General features: G+C 38.1%; 4 protein-coding genes across 5 annotated transcripts in view; 3 read left to right on the top strand and 1 right to left on the bottom strand.

The window, feature by feature from the left end:
* The first annotated feature begins 468 nt into the window (after window positions 1-468).
* Window positions 469-2359, top strand: bxdc2 (brix domain containing 2). The gene is made up of 10 exons (XM_072453221.1): window positions 469-647; window positions 797-908; window positions 986-1029; window positions 1126-1196; window positions 1276-1325; window positions 1419-1492; window positions 1575-1625; window positions 1701-1802; window positions 1887-2015; window positions 2093-2359. Exons 1-10 carry the CDS (start codon window positions 501-503, stop codon window positions 2333-2335), a joined length of 1023 nt encoding a protein of 340 aa, XP_072309322.1. The 5' UTR covers window positions 469-500; the 3' UTR covers window positions 2336-2359.
* Window positions 2360-2719: 360 nt separating this feature from the next.
* On the bottom strand, window positions 2720-4342 carry rad1 (RAD1 homolog (S. pombe)). Its single transcript, XM_072453218.1, has 7 exons — window positions 4245-4342; window positions 3852-4053; window positions 3669-3777; window positions 3434-3591; window positions 3255-3355; window positions 3075-3173; window positions 2720-2997 (listed from the first exon to the last, which is right to left on the bottom strand). The coding sequence occupies exons 2-7, from the start codon at window positions 4044-4046 to the stop codon at window positions 2820-2822; spliced, it is 840 nt and encodes a 279-aa protein (XP_072309319.1). The 5' UTR covers window positions 4047-4053; window positions 4245-4342; the 3' UTR covers window positions 2720-2819.
* Window positions 4343-4362: 20 nt separating this feature from the next.
* Window positions 4363-5608, top strand: LOC140366956 (UPF0729 protein C18orf32 homolog). Of its 2 annotated transcripts, none has more exons than XM_072453219.1 (3): window positions 4363-4439; window positions 4724-4918; window positions 5436-5608. In XM_072453219.1, exons 2-3 carry the CDS (start codon window positions 4742-4744, stop codon window positions 5499-5501), a joined length of 243 nt encoding a protein of 80 aa, XP_072309320.1. In that variant the 5' UTR covers window positions 4363-4439; window positions 4724-4741; the 3' UTR covers window positions 5502-5608. The 2 variants fall into 2 exon arrangements, with proteins under 2 accessions (XP_072309320.1, XP_072309321.1); XM_072453220.1 differs by having other exon boundaries at window positions 4371-4439; window positions 4710-4918.
* A 446-nt stretch (window positions 5609-6054) lies between these two features.
* Window positions 6055-11922, top strand: part of dym (dymeclin) — a 37502-nt gene continuing 31634 nt past the window's right edge. The window contains exon 1 of the mRNA XM_072453217.1: window positions 6055-6269. The gene's annotated coding sequence lies outside the window, so the exon portion shown is untranslated. The remainder of the gene's footprint in view (window positions 6270-11922) is intronic.

The raw sequence follows: 11922 nt of genomic DNA, 5'->3' as shown, positions 1-11922 counted from the left end.
TACGAATTTTAAAAAAAAGAATATTTTCAAAGGGTTAGGGACAATAAATGGGTTAACGTGTTTCAATATCTATTCTATCTATAACTAATATCGACTATGTTAATATAGCTCTGAATCTTTAGAGTTTTGTCTTTCATTTCAGTGTTTTGCAAAGTTTTCCATGTCAAAATCTGCACGAACGTGAACGATCAGAAACAAATCAGATTGCACACATGAGAAGTATTATGTTTGCCTGTAATTTCCATAATTTAATAAGAAATCAGTTTGTGGAGATGCAAGCCCACACACGGTAAAGATGCATACTGTTTCTAGTTTTTTAAGTGCGATAAAAGCATACAACAACAACAACAAAAATCATACTTTATTTTTATTTTAGTTTATTTTTTATCTTACATATGACCCAACTCTGCAGTATCACCTCCGCGGCACTAGGGGCGTCCTGTCCCAGTTTACCATGCGCTTCTTCTATTCTCCACTTCCCGGTAAACACTGGACTCAACATGGCGGCGTTCGTGAGGAAACGTGGGGCACAAGGTTCTGCTCCGAAAAACTCAAAGAAAGTCAAATTTGTGGCCGATGAAGACGAAGAACAGACTGAAATCAGCCCGAAGTACAATGAAGTTACCGTGCCTCGCCCCGTGTCCATGGTAACGCCTCCTTCGTGTTATGATCAGATGTAGCAACAGGGACAAGTGTTTTTTCCCCCATATTCCCGTAAATCTACTGTTAAAAACGATGTACACTGTTTAACACTGATAAGATGTAGTACTGTTATAACCATGACTGCTTTTTACAGGGGAAATGGACCAACAAGGAAAGGGTTTTGATATTCTCCTCAAGGGGTGTCAACTTCAGGACAAGGCATCTGATGCAGGATCTTAGGACTTTAATGCCTCATTCCAAAGCAGGTCAATGTTCTTTTGATAATGTTTGCTTTAATGCGTTCTTGGTCATTTGAAGAAATTAACTAAAGTTTTGTATGCAGATACAAAAATGGACAGAAAGGACAAACTGTTTGTAATCAACGAGGTGAGTTCATGTCCAATTTTTCATATTCATCATATTCTACATCTTATCCACTGTGTTATTATACGTTGTGAATGTTTTTCCGAATTCGTTTGTTAGGTGTGTGAAATCAAAAACTGCAACAAATGTCTATTTTTTGAGGCAAAGAAAAAGCAAGATCTTTATTTGTGGTATGGCCGTTTTTGCTGTTTTACGTTTGATTATTGCAATAAAGCCGAACATCTCTTCATCATTCTGTTTTATCTGCAGGGTTTCGAACAGTCCACATGGGCCGTCTGCGAAATTTCTTGTTCAGAATAGTAAGTTGCTTTAGTCGTGGTGTTAGTGAGAGTTGTCTCACTGTAAACGCATTTGTGAATGTCTTTTTTATTTTGTCTATTATTCTCCAATAGTCCACACACTGGCAGAACTCAAAATGACTGGAAACTGTCTAAAAGGATCTCGGCCGTTGCTGTCTTTCGATCCTGTAAGAAATGTTGTTCACGATGTTGAATTTGTAATACTATTATGTTAGTTTTTGCATTGACATATTTTTGTCCTTTTTACAGAAATTTGACAGAGAGCCCCACTATGCATTACTGAAGGAGCTCTTTATACAGGTGATGCTTCTTTGATAAACACAGGTTTTGATGTTTTTTAAATTTTGTATTAATATCAGGATTTCATTTTTCCAGACATTCTCTACTCCTCGGTACCATCCCAAGAGTCAGCCTTTCGTGGACCATGTCATCACATTTACCATTGCAGATGATAGAATCTGGTTTAGGAACTATCAGGTAAGAAAGTGCATAATAATAATAATACATTTTAAAAAATTGTAAGATGTAATTTAGACTTTGTTTTATGTGTTTGGCATCCAGATTATAGAGGAGGATGCTTCTCTGGTGGAAATAGGCCCTCGGTTTGTTCTGAACCTAATTAAGATCTTTCAGGGAAGTTTTGGAGGACCCACTCTTTTTGAAAATGAAAACTTCCTATCTCCTAATATGGTAAAAGCCAACCAAGTCAATTTATTGTTTCCATTGGGAAATGTCTGGGTCAACCTTGTCGTCTTATGCATTTGTAGCACCGAAGACAGATGCGTCTGGCAACGGCTGCCAAGGTCCGTGAAAAGCAGATGGTTAAAGAACTCCAAAAAATGAAGAAGACTGAAGCAAAGGAGGATGTTACTAAGGATGTCACAGCGGATGTGTTTCTTACACCAGCTGATGACAAGCCAGTTCAAATACAGTCCGAACCGCCTGAACCCAAAGCTGTTAAGAAGAACAAACCCTTTAAGAGACAGAGGGTGCAGATGGCTCGTAGGTAAAAAAAAAGATCTGTTTGAATGTGGCCTAATCTTTCTTGAATGGAAACAAATGATTAATCCCTCTACATCATGTCTTTTGATAAATAAAGTTTATGTAACAGTATTGACTATATCGATGTGTAAATTTTTAAATAGGGAGATGGTCAAAATATAAAGATTTTTATTTAAATATATTTCAGTATAAAATTGCAACACCTAAACATATTTTTCTAACCGATACAAACAATATAAATTGGTAGTAATTCAAATTTGAACTTGATAGTGGCTGGCCTGGCACATGTCCCAAGTGGACCAGTCCAGACAGAAGTTCACTTTTTAGAGTGTTTCACTCTTAACACTCCAGCTGCTCTAGTTTCAACTGCTCAAAACTTGATGTGTATCAACGTCTCTCTCCAATCACCAGCACTCACACAACACACTCATAGGCACAAGTTCTAGGTGAACTTCATAAGAATAGATTATGCGATTCCAATTGTCTCTTTGATCATTCTTCTTCAACCTCCTCATCTGGACAACAGTAGTACTCCACAAAGCAGATTTGTCCATCATCGTTCCTGACCAGGTACTGCAGAGACAGGAAGCCCCTGTTGTCCGTCCTCACTGACACTTTACAAGACAATGCCAGGGCCTTGGTTGATGGTTTTAACAAAGACATCTTGTACCTGTGGACATAACATAGGCAATAGTAACATGTAAACTAAAGCTTTACAAATGTATCAAAGTATACCGGTAGTTTCACCTATTGGTCTGCGTCTTTGTGCACTGAAACAACTCCATCATGTCCGAGTCTTTGGGATAATCATAATGTGCATTTCCAGAGTTCCCAAATGTGGACAGTCTAGTTATTTGTGGGAAACACATTTTAGAATTAAGACAACATAAATTATTATAGTAATACATTCTAAAAATGTTTACAGACCGAAAATATGGCTGTGTCGGTGACATGGTTATTTGCAACACTTCACTTGTCATGTCTAGTTCAGAGAATGCTTCCTTCAAACTCTCAGACTGCAGGATCACCTTAAACATTGAAATTAAATGGATAACTCAATGATAGTGTATGTTATGGGAAGCGAGAAGTGGGGTGCACAGACTTACTTTGTTGGTGACATTACTGCTGCAAAACTCAAAGTCAATCGGCTCCTCTGGCTCTTGAGTGTTTATCTTGCATACAGTGACCACTCCTCCTTCCTCAAGAAACAAAGTCAAAGGGTATCCATAGCCTACATAGCACATCCGCAGGGCTGTTGAGACTCCTGCAACATCATTACCACATTGTGTATAACAATGAACCCACTTTAGATGCACTTTGTGGCGTTTCTTTGTGACTGACCTGGCACCGTGCTTCCTCCAAAGATGTTAAGGCAATCAAGCAAAACAGTGAGATTAACCTGAAAGCCCACTAAATCGTCTTTGATTGTAAACTCTTGGAAGATCTCAGCCTGGGAAATGCAACACCGGGTCATTATGCTCCAAACCATACAACTCGCTATAACAGATGGCCTTTCAAACACACCTGGATGAAGGCATTAGCTTGAAAACATTTAGAGTCCTCTACGGTGACTTTGAGTCCATTTGGAGTGGCACTGAAGATGGCATGATCTTTGAACGCAATGGCTTTCAGGATGTTGGACAAATTGCGGGCATTATCCAATGTAGCTACCAACACGTACACTTCATCGTCGGCCTGAGATTGAGTTGACAGGGGCATATTCAGTCTGCAAATAAAACATAGAAGCGATTCATTTGTTATACAAATGGCAGATAAATGAAATATCAGGGCAAAGTTTTAGTTTCTAACGCATTTGTTCTGCAAAGTGAACGAGACATGATCTTACTGAGCATTGTGAATTCCTTCTGAACTAATGATTAACATTCCGCCATAATCTACCACGTCTCGGCCACTTACGTTCTTTTATTTCACAGGTATTCTCAGTGATGTTTTGAGATTAGCGCCGCACAAAAACAACATGTCACGCTACAACTTCCGTGTAATGCGGAAGTTGCTACTACGCATGCTCAGAAAGCTGTTGGACCAAACGGACTGAAACACGTTTAAAGACCTTTTTGATTGTTGCTGAATCTAATTTCTGCTTTTGTGTCGGTAAGATATTCATTGTTTAGTAAAATAAACAATTGCCATATTGATCTAAGGTAATCGGATCTAGGGGGGTCTCTCTACTCGACTTGGCTAATGACGCATTATGTCATTGTTAGCCGTATCTGTTAATAATAACCAAACCTAAACTCAGTAAAAAGAGTTCGAATAATAAAACTAAACGTGTAATGTGGCATGATAATGCGTATGATGTTTTTGCTACAGATGTCACTGTTCTTTTACTCGTTAATCGATGTTTTTCCCCGATGTCCTTAGGTCCTTCTCCTTAGGTCCTTCTCCTTCCAGCCATGGTGTGCATTCCCTGCATTGTGATTCCTGTCTTACTGTGGGTCTACAAGAGGTTCCTGGAGCCCTTCATCTACCCCTTCATTTCCCCTATTATTAATAAGTTTTGGACCAAACGGGCTGTCCAAGAAACAGGCACAAGTGACAATATTCAAAACCAGCCCAATGGGTCTTGTAAGGTAGGTCAAATACAAACTAAACATAAATGGATTAAAGGAGCAACAAATAGGCAGAGTTACTTTGAAAATGTATTTGTGTACTCTGAATACTGGAATACTTTCACTTTAAGTTGCATTATGGTGTGATATGCGACATAAGAATTAAACAGGTTTATGTTTGTTGCATCCATTTGTTACATGTATGTATCACTAATTGGAAAAGGCAAAATAACATATGTGCATAGCACAAGAGCAGTGTGTCCTTTTTTACATTTCTGGTCCTTAAATTTAAATGGCCAGATCCACGCACTGCAATGTATTCCTTTGATTTGAATTAATGCTATACAATTAAAGAGTAACTCTAAAGTCCAAATGCATATTTTCATGTAAGCTATTAGTTTCTTACCAACACTAATACGTTGAAATAAAGGTTTGGCTGTTGAGATGTATCATCTGTTTTTCTGAACTTTTTTTTAATTTACTGTTGTGTTTAAAAATGTTAGGATATGTATAAATTTGTTCCTGATGTTTCTTTCAGCTTGAAAACGATAAAGCAAGCATGGCTAGTGGATTACCTTTACAACCTGACAAGAAGACCGACTGAAAGAATTGCTGTGAATGTTATAATATAATGTGATAATAATGAGAATATAGAGATAGTTTATAGTTGTTTTTGATAATTTATCTACTTACAATTTCCTATTAATATACAGTAAACACAAAACAATTTAAGTTATAAAGAATATATATAGAATATATATTAAAATGATTAAAAACACTTCTTAAATAAAAAAAAAATCTTAAATTTTTTGTGTAAAGATTTCTTTCATGTTCTATTACACTTTTATTATAATGCATATTACATTCCATATACAGATCTATTGTACAAAAGCATAGTTTGAATAAAGTTTCTGTTAATGATCTCAGAGGTAAAAATCATTCTGTTTATATGGGTGAAATAAATTCGTTTTTACAAGAAAAGTTGTCTATGAATTTTTCAATAGAGTCCATGGATTATTGTTTTTTATATTGTATAGCGTTTCTTTTTTTCTCTTTGGTTCTCTATTCTTTGTCCATACTATGTTTTTATATTTATTTACGTTTCTATTTGACGTGCGTCAGCGACGACGCATCGACGTCGTCATTACGCAAGGTTTGGTGACGTGGAAATCGGTGACGGGAGGAGCTAGTCAAGTGCCACCGGAGTGAAGTTTGATGATAAAACTAGAACTAAAGATCGGTGCTGTAGATATATAATATACATGTAATGAATACATTTACTCTGGTTCTCAACGAAGGAATAAAAACGGCCTTCTCTTTACGTTCGTGGCGCCTGGAAAAGCGGGAGAAACATTTATGACATTTATGACAGGTAAGCGTTGCTCAACTGATGCTATGTGAGTCTTAGCATGTCACAGTTTCACGGTACATCCACTAAACATTGGGATAATAATGCACTGGATATTCTAAACTTGACTTCTATTATTGTTCATTTTACTCGCTGTCTCGGTCCTTTTAGCTGCTGCTTCTACTGACACTGAGCTAACTGCTAGCTAATGTTGCCAAATGAATGTTGCTGGTGTCAACACAGGTTAAAGCACTTTTCCCACAATGCGATTATTCATTTAAAACTAATGAGCTATTTTCACTTAGTTTTTCAAATTGAAAGAGCCAAGCTACATAAGCTGAAGCCATAAACTGAAGCCATCTATAGGTCTGTGTTCTCCACTGTTCTCAATAATGCTGCACGTTTGTTTAATTGTAATGTTTAAATTACAGCCATCATGATAACATTTGGACACAGCCTTTGGTCATGCCATTTTTGCTGAAATGTTGGCTCAGAGGAAACAAAATCACACACCAAGGGTTACAGCATAAAACAATTAAAAAAAGAGAGACATACAGAGACATATACATAAATAATAATACATTGTTACACAAATACAGATGGATAAACAGCCTATTAAAAATATGTACCATTTTGATAGCTTTTAGGTATGGGTTTTGCAATATATCTTTTTAGAGTCCTCTATGGTCCTGCACAGCTTTCTTCAGTTTACAGTGAAAAATAAATAGTAACAAAATGCTACTGTGTGGAATGAAAATTGGGTGCAAAGAACAAAAAGAGAAACTCAAACCTATATCACTTTTAAATGTGTGCAGCGTTTTAATTCATACATTTTGTGCAGAAGATTTCATTTTCTTTGTGGGCTACACATTTTATATTGTGATTGTGATGTCCTTTCTCAAAAGAAGCTTTCTGTTGAAGTGCATGTTGTGAAAACATGAGAGAGCAAGAACCTGATGCATTTCAGTTGTTGTTGTTTTATGGCGGTTGACATCCGAGTGTTGCATTACCGCCAGACTTTATTCCTTATACTTTGTCGTAGTCCTAAAAGTTTATACTTTGTTGTAGTCCTAAAAGTTCTTCTTCCAGTGCCTTGACTTCCAGTGCTGTTGTTGTTGTTGTTGTTGTTGTTGTTTTATGGCGGTTTGCATCCAAGTGTTGCAGTACCCTGCATTTCAGTTTCAGAGCTCTAAACTACAGGGTCAACAACATTTTCTATAAAAAAGAGATTCTGTTCTTTGTAGAGGGCATTCTATTTGCAGTCTGTGATTGGATTACTGCGTTGTCTCCAATTGCAATTTCTATGCAATCTGGATATATTTTGCAGCCCTATTATTCAAGTCACATACATGTTTGAATATTTAACTTTTAGACTTTTATTTCAAACCTTACGGTGTGTCATGTTTGAAAGAGAAGTCTACGCCCTGTTTACACAACCCGCTGCTAATCTAAGTTTAAGTTTAACAATGACAATCCTCTATGAGCAGTGACCTTAAACCAATATTTAAACGTGCACTCTGCAACTATTCTGATGGAGGGTTTTCCATGTAATTGTTTCCATGGAGATTGTATCGCATTGCTTGGAATCGTCCACAATATGGCATTAAATGAGTGCGTAATACACACTATTAGATCTAGAATATCTTTTGGACAAGATACGTTTGGTCTGATTTTCGTCATTCAAGGTTGTTTTTGTCGATATTTTTTGTGTGATTCTTGCTATTTTGGTATTCCTTTATTTATTTTGGTATTCCTTTAGTATTTTAGTATATTTAGGATTTCTCGTCAAATTTGCAATGTTTCCTATCTTTTAGAGTGGTGGAATATTCTAGTAGTTTGTTCTAGAACTACTAACTACTATCAATCATGGCACTACTTGTAATCATGCAATGATCATAGCAACTGTCCAGAACTACTAGAACTGTTATTGTAGCATAGGCATCGTCTTAATAGCAAAGCGTTTAACTTGTCATTCTGATAAAACTACAAAACCGACAAACACCAAATTTATTCTTCTTCTTTTTCTTTTTTTATAGTAGAAAAAGCTTCAGTTGTAGTCATCTGGACTCAGTTTGAAAAAATAGACGTTTCGACTCTCATCCAAGAGTCATTGTCAATAAAAGAATTTAGATCGAGAACTCCGATATTAATACTGTTCTGTGGTAAGACCCGCCCATTGGGAGGAGCCTTCCTGAAGTAGAAAGAGTTGTTGGTTTCAACAGAAACTCCCCCCTTGTATCTACCGAGCTAGCCTATTCAGAATTTGAATGGCCTATTAGAATCCTCTTTGTCTTTGTGAGACCCTGGCTCAACCACCCTGAGTACCTGATTAGCATCTAAATGTCCTGGTCCTGGTCCTCTACCTTTCCAGGGGTTCAGTATACCATTATAAATAACAGGAAGATTAAATCTTAGCCCTCCATTTCTGTTTAAAGAAGGTCTTTCTTTTTTAACAAAAATAGCTTCCTTGACTCCTCTTTCAAACCATCTTTTCTCCCTGCTTAAAACCTTCACCTCACCGTCTTCAAACGAGTGATTAGAGGCTTCAAGATGGAGATGCACGGCGCTCTGTGGTCCTGAACTTGTATTTCTCCTGTGCTGATAGAGCCTCTTGTGTAGAGGCTGTTTTGTCTCACCTATGTACCGTTCTTTACAGCTTTCTTCACTGCATTGGATCGAATAAACTACATTGCTCTGTTTTTGAGTCGGCAACTTGTCCTTAGGGTGAACCAGTTTTTGTCTTAAAGTGTTTCCTGGTTTAAAATAAACAGGGACTTCGTGTTGTCTAAAAATTCTCTGCAGTTTTTCCGACAGGCCAGACACATAAGGGATAGAAACACCCTTCCTTCTCTGTTCAGTTTCCCTTTTGTCCTGCTTCTTGGTTCTCTTCACTCTGTTGAGAGCCCAAGCGGGGTAACCGCAGGCTGAGAGTCATAGGTGAGACAAAACAGCCTCTACACAAGAGGCTTTATCAGCACAGAAGAAATACTAGTTCAGGACCTCAGAGCGCCGTGCATCTCCATCTTGAAGCCTCTAATCACTCGTTTGAAGACGGTGAGGTGAAGGTTTTAAGCAGGGAGAAAAGATGGTTTGAAAGAGGAGTCAAGGAAGCTATTTTTGTTAAAAAAGAAAGACCTTCTTTAAACAGAAATGGAGGGCTAAGATTTAATCTTCCTGTTATTTATAATGGGATACTGAACCCCTGGAAAGGTAGAGGACCAGGACCAGGGGATTTAGATGCTAATCAGGTACTCAGGGTGGTTGAGCCAGGGTCTCACAAAGACAAAGAGGATTCTAATAGCCCATTAAATTCTGAATAGGCTAGCTCGGTAGATACAAGGGGGGAGTTTCTGTTGAAACCAACAACTCTTTCTACTTCAGGAAGGCTCCTCCCAATGGGCGAGTCTTACCACAGAACAGTATTAATATCGGAGTTCTCGATCTAAATTCTTTTATTGACAATGACTCTTGGATGAGTCCAGATGACTACAACTGAAGCTTTTTCTACTATGGAACACGCCTGGACGAATGAGGGATTACACCGACATACTTTTCTTTTTCTTACAATTACTAGACTAATTGTAGTGTGTGGAGTGTTTTAATCAATCAGTGATTGAGCATGATATATTTTTTCAGAATGACAAATTAAAAGTCAGTTTGGTCTTATTATTTTAGAAAATAATATATTTTTTATCATATATTATTGCATTGTATTGTGCATCACAAGATATATTAGTTAAAAGTTGTCAGAGTTTGTCAGTTAGAGTTCAGAGATGACGGAACAGTATGTGAGAGTGATAGTGACCACACAGACCGCTTTCTACAAGGTGCTTCTTCTTCTGTTCTTTTAATGGCAGTTGGCAGCCAGCTGAAAAGGTTAGCTTTTTACCGCCACCTACTGTAGTTTTACGGTTGGCACTAGGTCATATATGGAATTAGAAAGGAGGAAGTGACGACAATGGCTGTGACGACATGGCGGGAGCCGGGCGGAAGTAAACAGGTGGTCGACCGTAGTAAACATGGCGAACGGTCCTGCTAATTCTGCTGATCCGTCAATAATTTTCACTCTTGGGTCCAAACCTGAGGTTTACGATGCATTTGATGTGTACAAGGACCAAACAATGAGTTCCTGGTGGTGTTGTCTTGCTGAGAAACAATTTAAATGGGCGTGCATTGAATGTAAAACAAAGAATTGTGAAAATGTAAATCACATGGGTCTGGGTTTAACCGTAACCTTAACCTTAACCCTTAACCCTAACCTTAAGCCTTAAAAGTGGAATGGACGATTTTTTTCAGATTTTTTTTTAATCATATTTCCTCGTGGCGTGGATAAATCATTTGTCCTGCCACGTATCAATCATAAAACGCACCTACCGCTCACCTGCAGCCGCGTCAGGCTCATCCCCACGTTTCCGCGTGCCTAAGCGCATGGATCTATCATAATATAGTTCCCTCAGTGTACGGGACAAAATGAAGACGGAGAAAGAGAGAAAAGAAGAGCTGACTCAGAAGTGCATGCGCACTTCCGCCTGCGTTCTCAAATCGCCGAAAAATCGTCCATTGCGCCTTTAACTCTAACTTTAACCTTAACCTTAACCTTAACTTTAACTTTAACTTTAACTTTAACTTTAACTTTAACTTTAACTTTAACTTTAACTTTAACTTTAACTTTAACTTTAACCCCGACCCTCAACCCTTAACCCTTAACCCTTAACCCTTAACCCTTAACCCTTAACCCTTAACCCTCAACCCTCAACCCTTAACCCTTAACCCTTAACCCTCAACCCTCAACCCTCAACCCTCAACCCTTAACCCTTAAACCTAACCCTAAGTTTTAGGTTTACTTTGTTTGGTTAAAACTAGTTTATACCATGACTTTGTATTAGCAAAAGTGTAGCTAACTCATCCCAAAACAAACTAGACTGCAACATTTTTTTTTAAACTTGAGATAATAAAGCTCCGTGCAGGAATCAAACCCTTGAATTCTTTGCGCAAAGCCGTGTCTCTAACTATCGGGCCAGCAAATCAGCTAACTTAGAGTTGCGAGACAGGTGAACAGCAAGTGATTTAGGCCGCATGAGCGCCGCCATGTTGGATTTCGTCACTTCTTTTCCAATTCCCTATATGACCTAGTTCCAACCGTAGTTTTACCTCTAGCTTCTTCTTCTTTGGTGTTTTATGGCGGTTGGTATCCACAAAGTGTTACATTACCGCCACCTACTGTAGTTGTAAGTCTTGTTGTTGTTGTTGTTGTTGTTGTTTTATGGCGGTTGGCATCCGAGTGTTGCATTACCGCCAGACTTTCTTCAAAGTATGTGTTTTACGCTATACTGTAAAAACAAAAAAGAGAGAGAAGGTTTCATTGTCTCCAAAGCCCATAGGATCAAAGTGGAAAGGAATTTAATGTTTTGATGTGACAAATCACCGGGCGTTGCAGGCGAGAGACACGGCTTTGAGATGAACGGCGGAAGCACCAAAGAAGAAGAGTCTGCTCTGGAATAAAGTCTAAAGAATAAAGTCTAAAGAATAAAGTCTGGCGGTAATGTATCACTTGGATACCAGCCGCCATAAAACACCACAATGACAAAGGCATCTCATGACCTCTTGGGCTTTGTCAAAGCACTGGAGGTCAAAGCACTGGAAGAACAACTTTTAGGACTACGACAGAGTCTGGGGA

Source organism: Eucyclogobius newberryi, unplaced genomic scaffold, assembly GCF_026437365.1.
Source record: "Eucyclogobius newberryi isolate DKJ021-1_F unplaced genomic scaffold, fEucNew1.0.hap1 SCAF_2, whole genome shotgun sequence".
Classification (NCBI taxonomy): Eukaryota; Metazoa; Chordata; class Actinopteri; order Gobiiformes; family Gobiidae; genus Eucyclogobius; species Eucyclogobius newberryi.
Note: the sequence above shows the minus strand (reverse complement) of the source record. Positions and strands in the feature narration are given on the sequence as shown.

What these genes read in the sequence shown, in the direction of transcription:
- bxdc2 (XM_072453221.1), top strand. Translation starts at nt 501, where the DNA reads ATGGCGGCGTTCGTGAGGAAACGTGGGGCACAAGGTTCTGCTCCGAAA. An exon ending in AATGCCTCATTCCAAAGCAG is followed by an intron (nt 909 to 985) that starts GTCAATGTTCTT and finishes TTTTGTATGCAG; the next exon opens with ATACAAAAATGGACAGAAAG. An exon ending in AACTGTTTGTAATCAACGAG is followed by an intron (nt 1,030 to 1,125) that starts GTGAGTTCATGT and finishes TTCGTTTGTTAG; the next exon opens with GTGTGTGAAATCAAAAACTG.
- rad1 (XM_072453218.1), bottom strand. Translation starts at nt 4,046, where the DNA reads ATGCCCCTGTCAACTCAATCTCAGGCCGACGATGAAGTGTACGTGTTG. An exon ending in AAGCTAATGCCTTCATCCAG is followed by an intron (nt 3,778 to 3,851) that starts GTGTGTTTGAAA and finishes TGCATTTCCCAG; the next exon opens with GCTGAGATCTTCCAAGAGTT. An exon ending in CCGACACAGCCATATTTTCG is followed by an intron (nt 3,174 to 3,254) that starts GTCTGTAAACAT and finishes ACAAATAACTAG; the next exon opens with ACTGTCCACATTTGGGAACT.
- LOC140366956 (XM_072453219.1), top strand. Translation starts at nt 4,742, where the DNA reads ATGGTGTGCATTCCCTGCATTGTGATTCCTGTCTTACTGTGGGTCTAC. An exon ending in AGCCCAATGGGTCTTGTAAG is followed by an intron (nt 4,919 to 5,435) that starts GTAGGTCAAATA and finishes TGTTTCTTTCAG; the next exon opens with CTTGAAAACGATAAAGCAAG.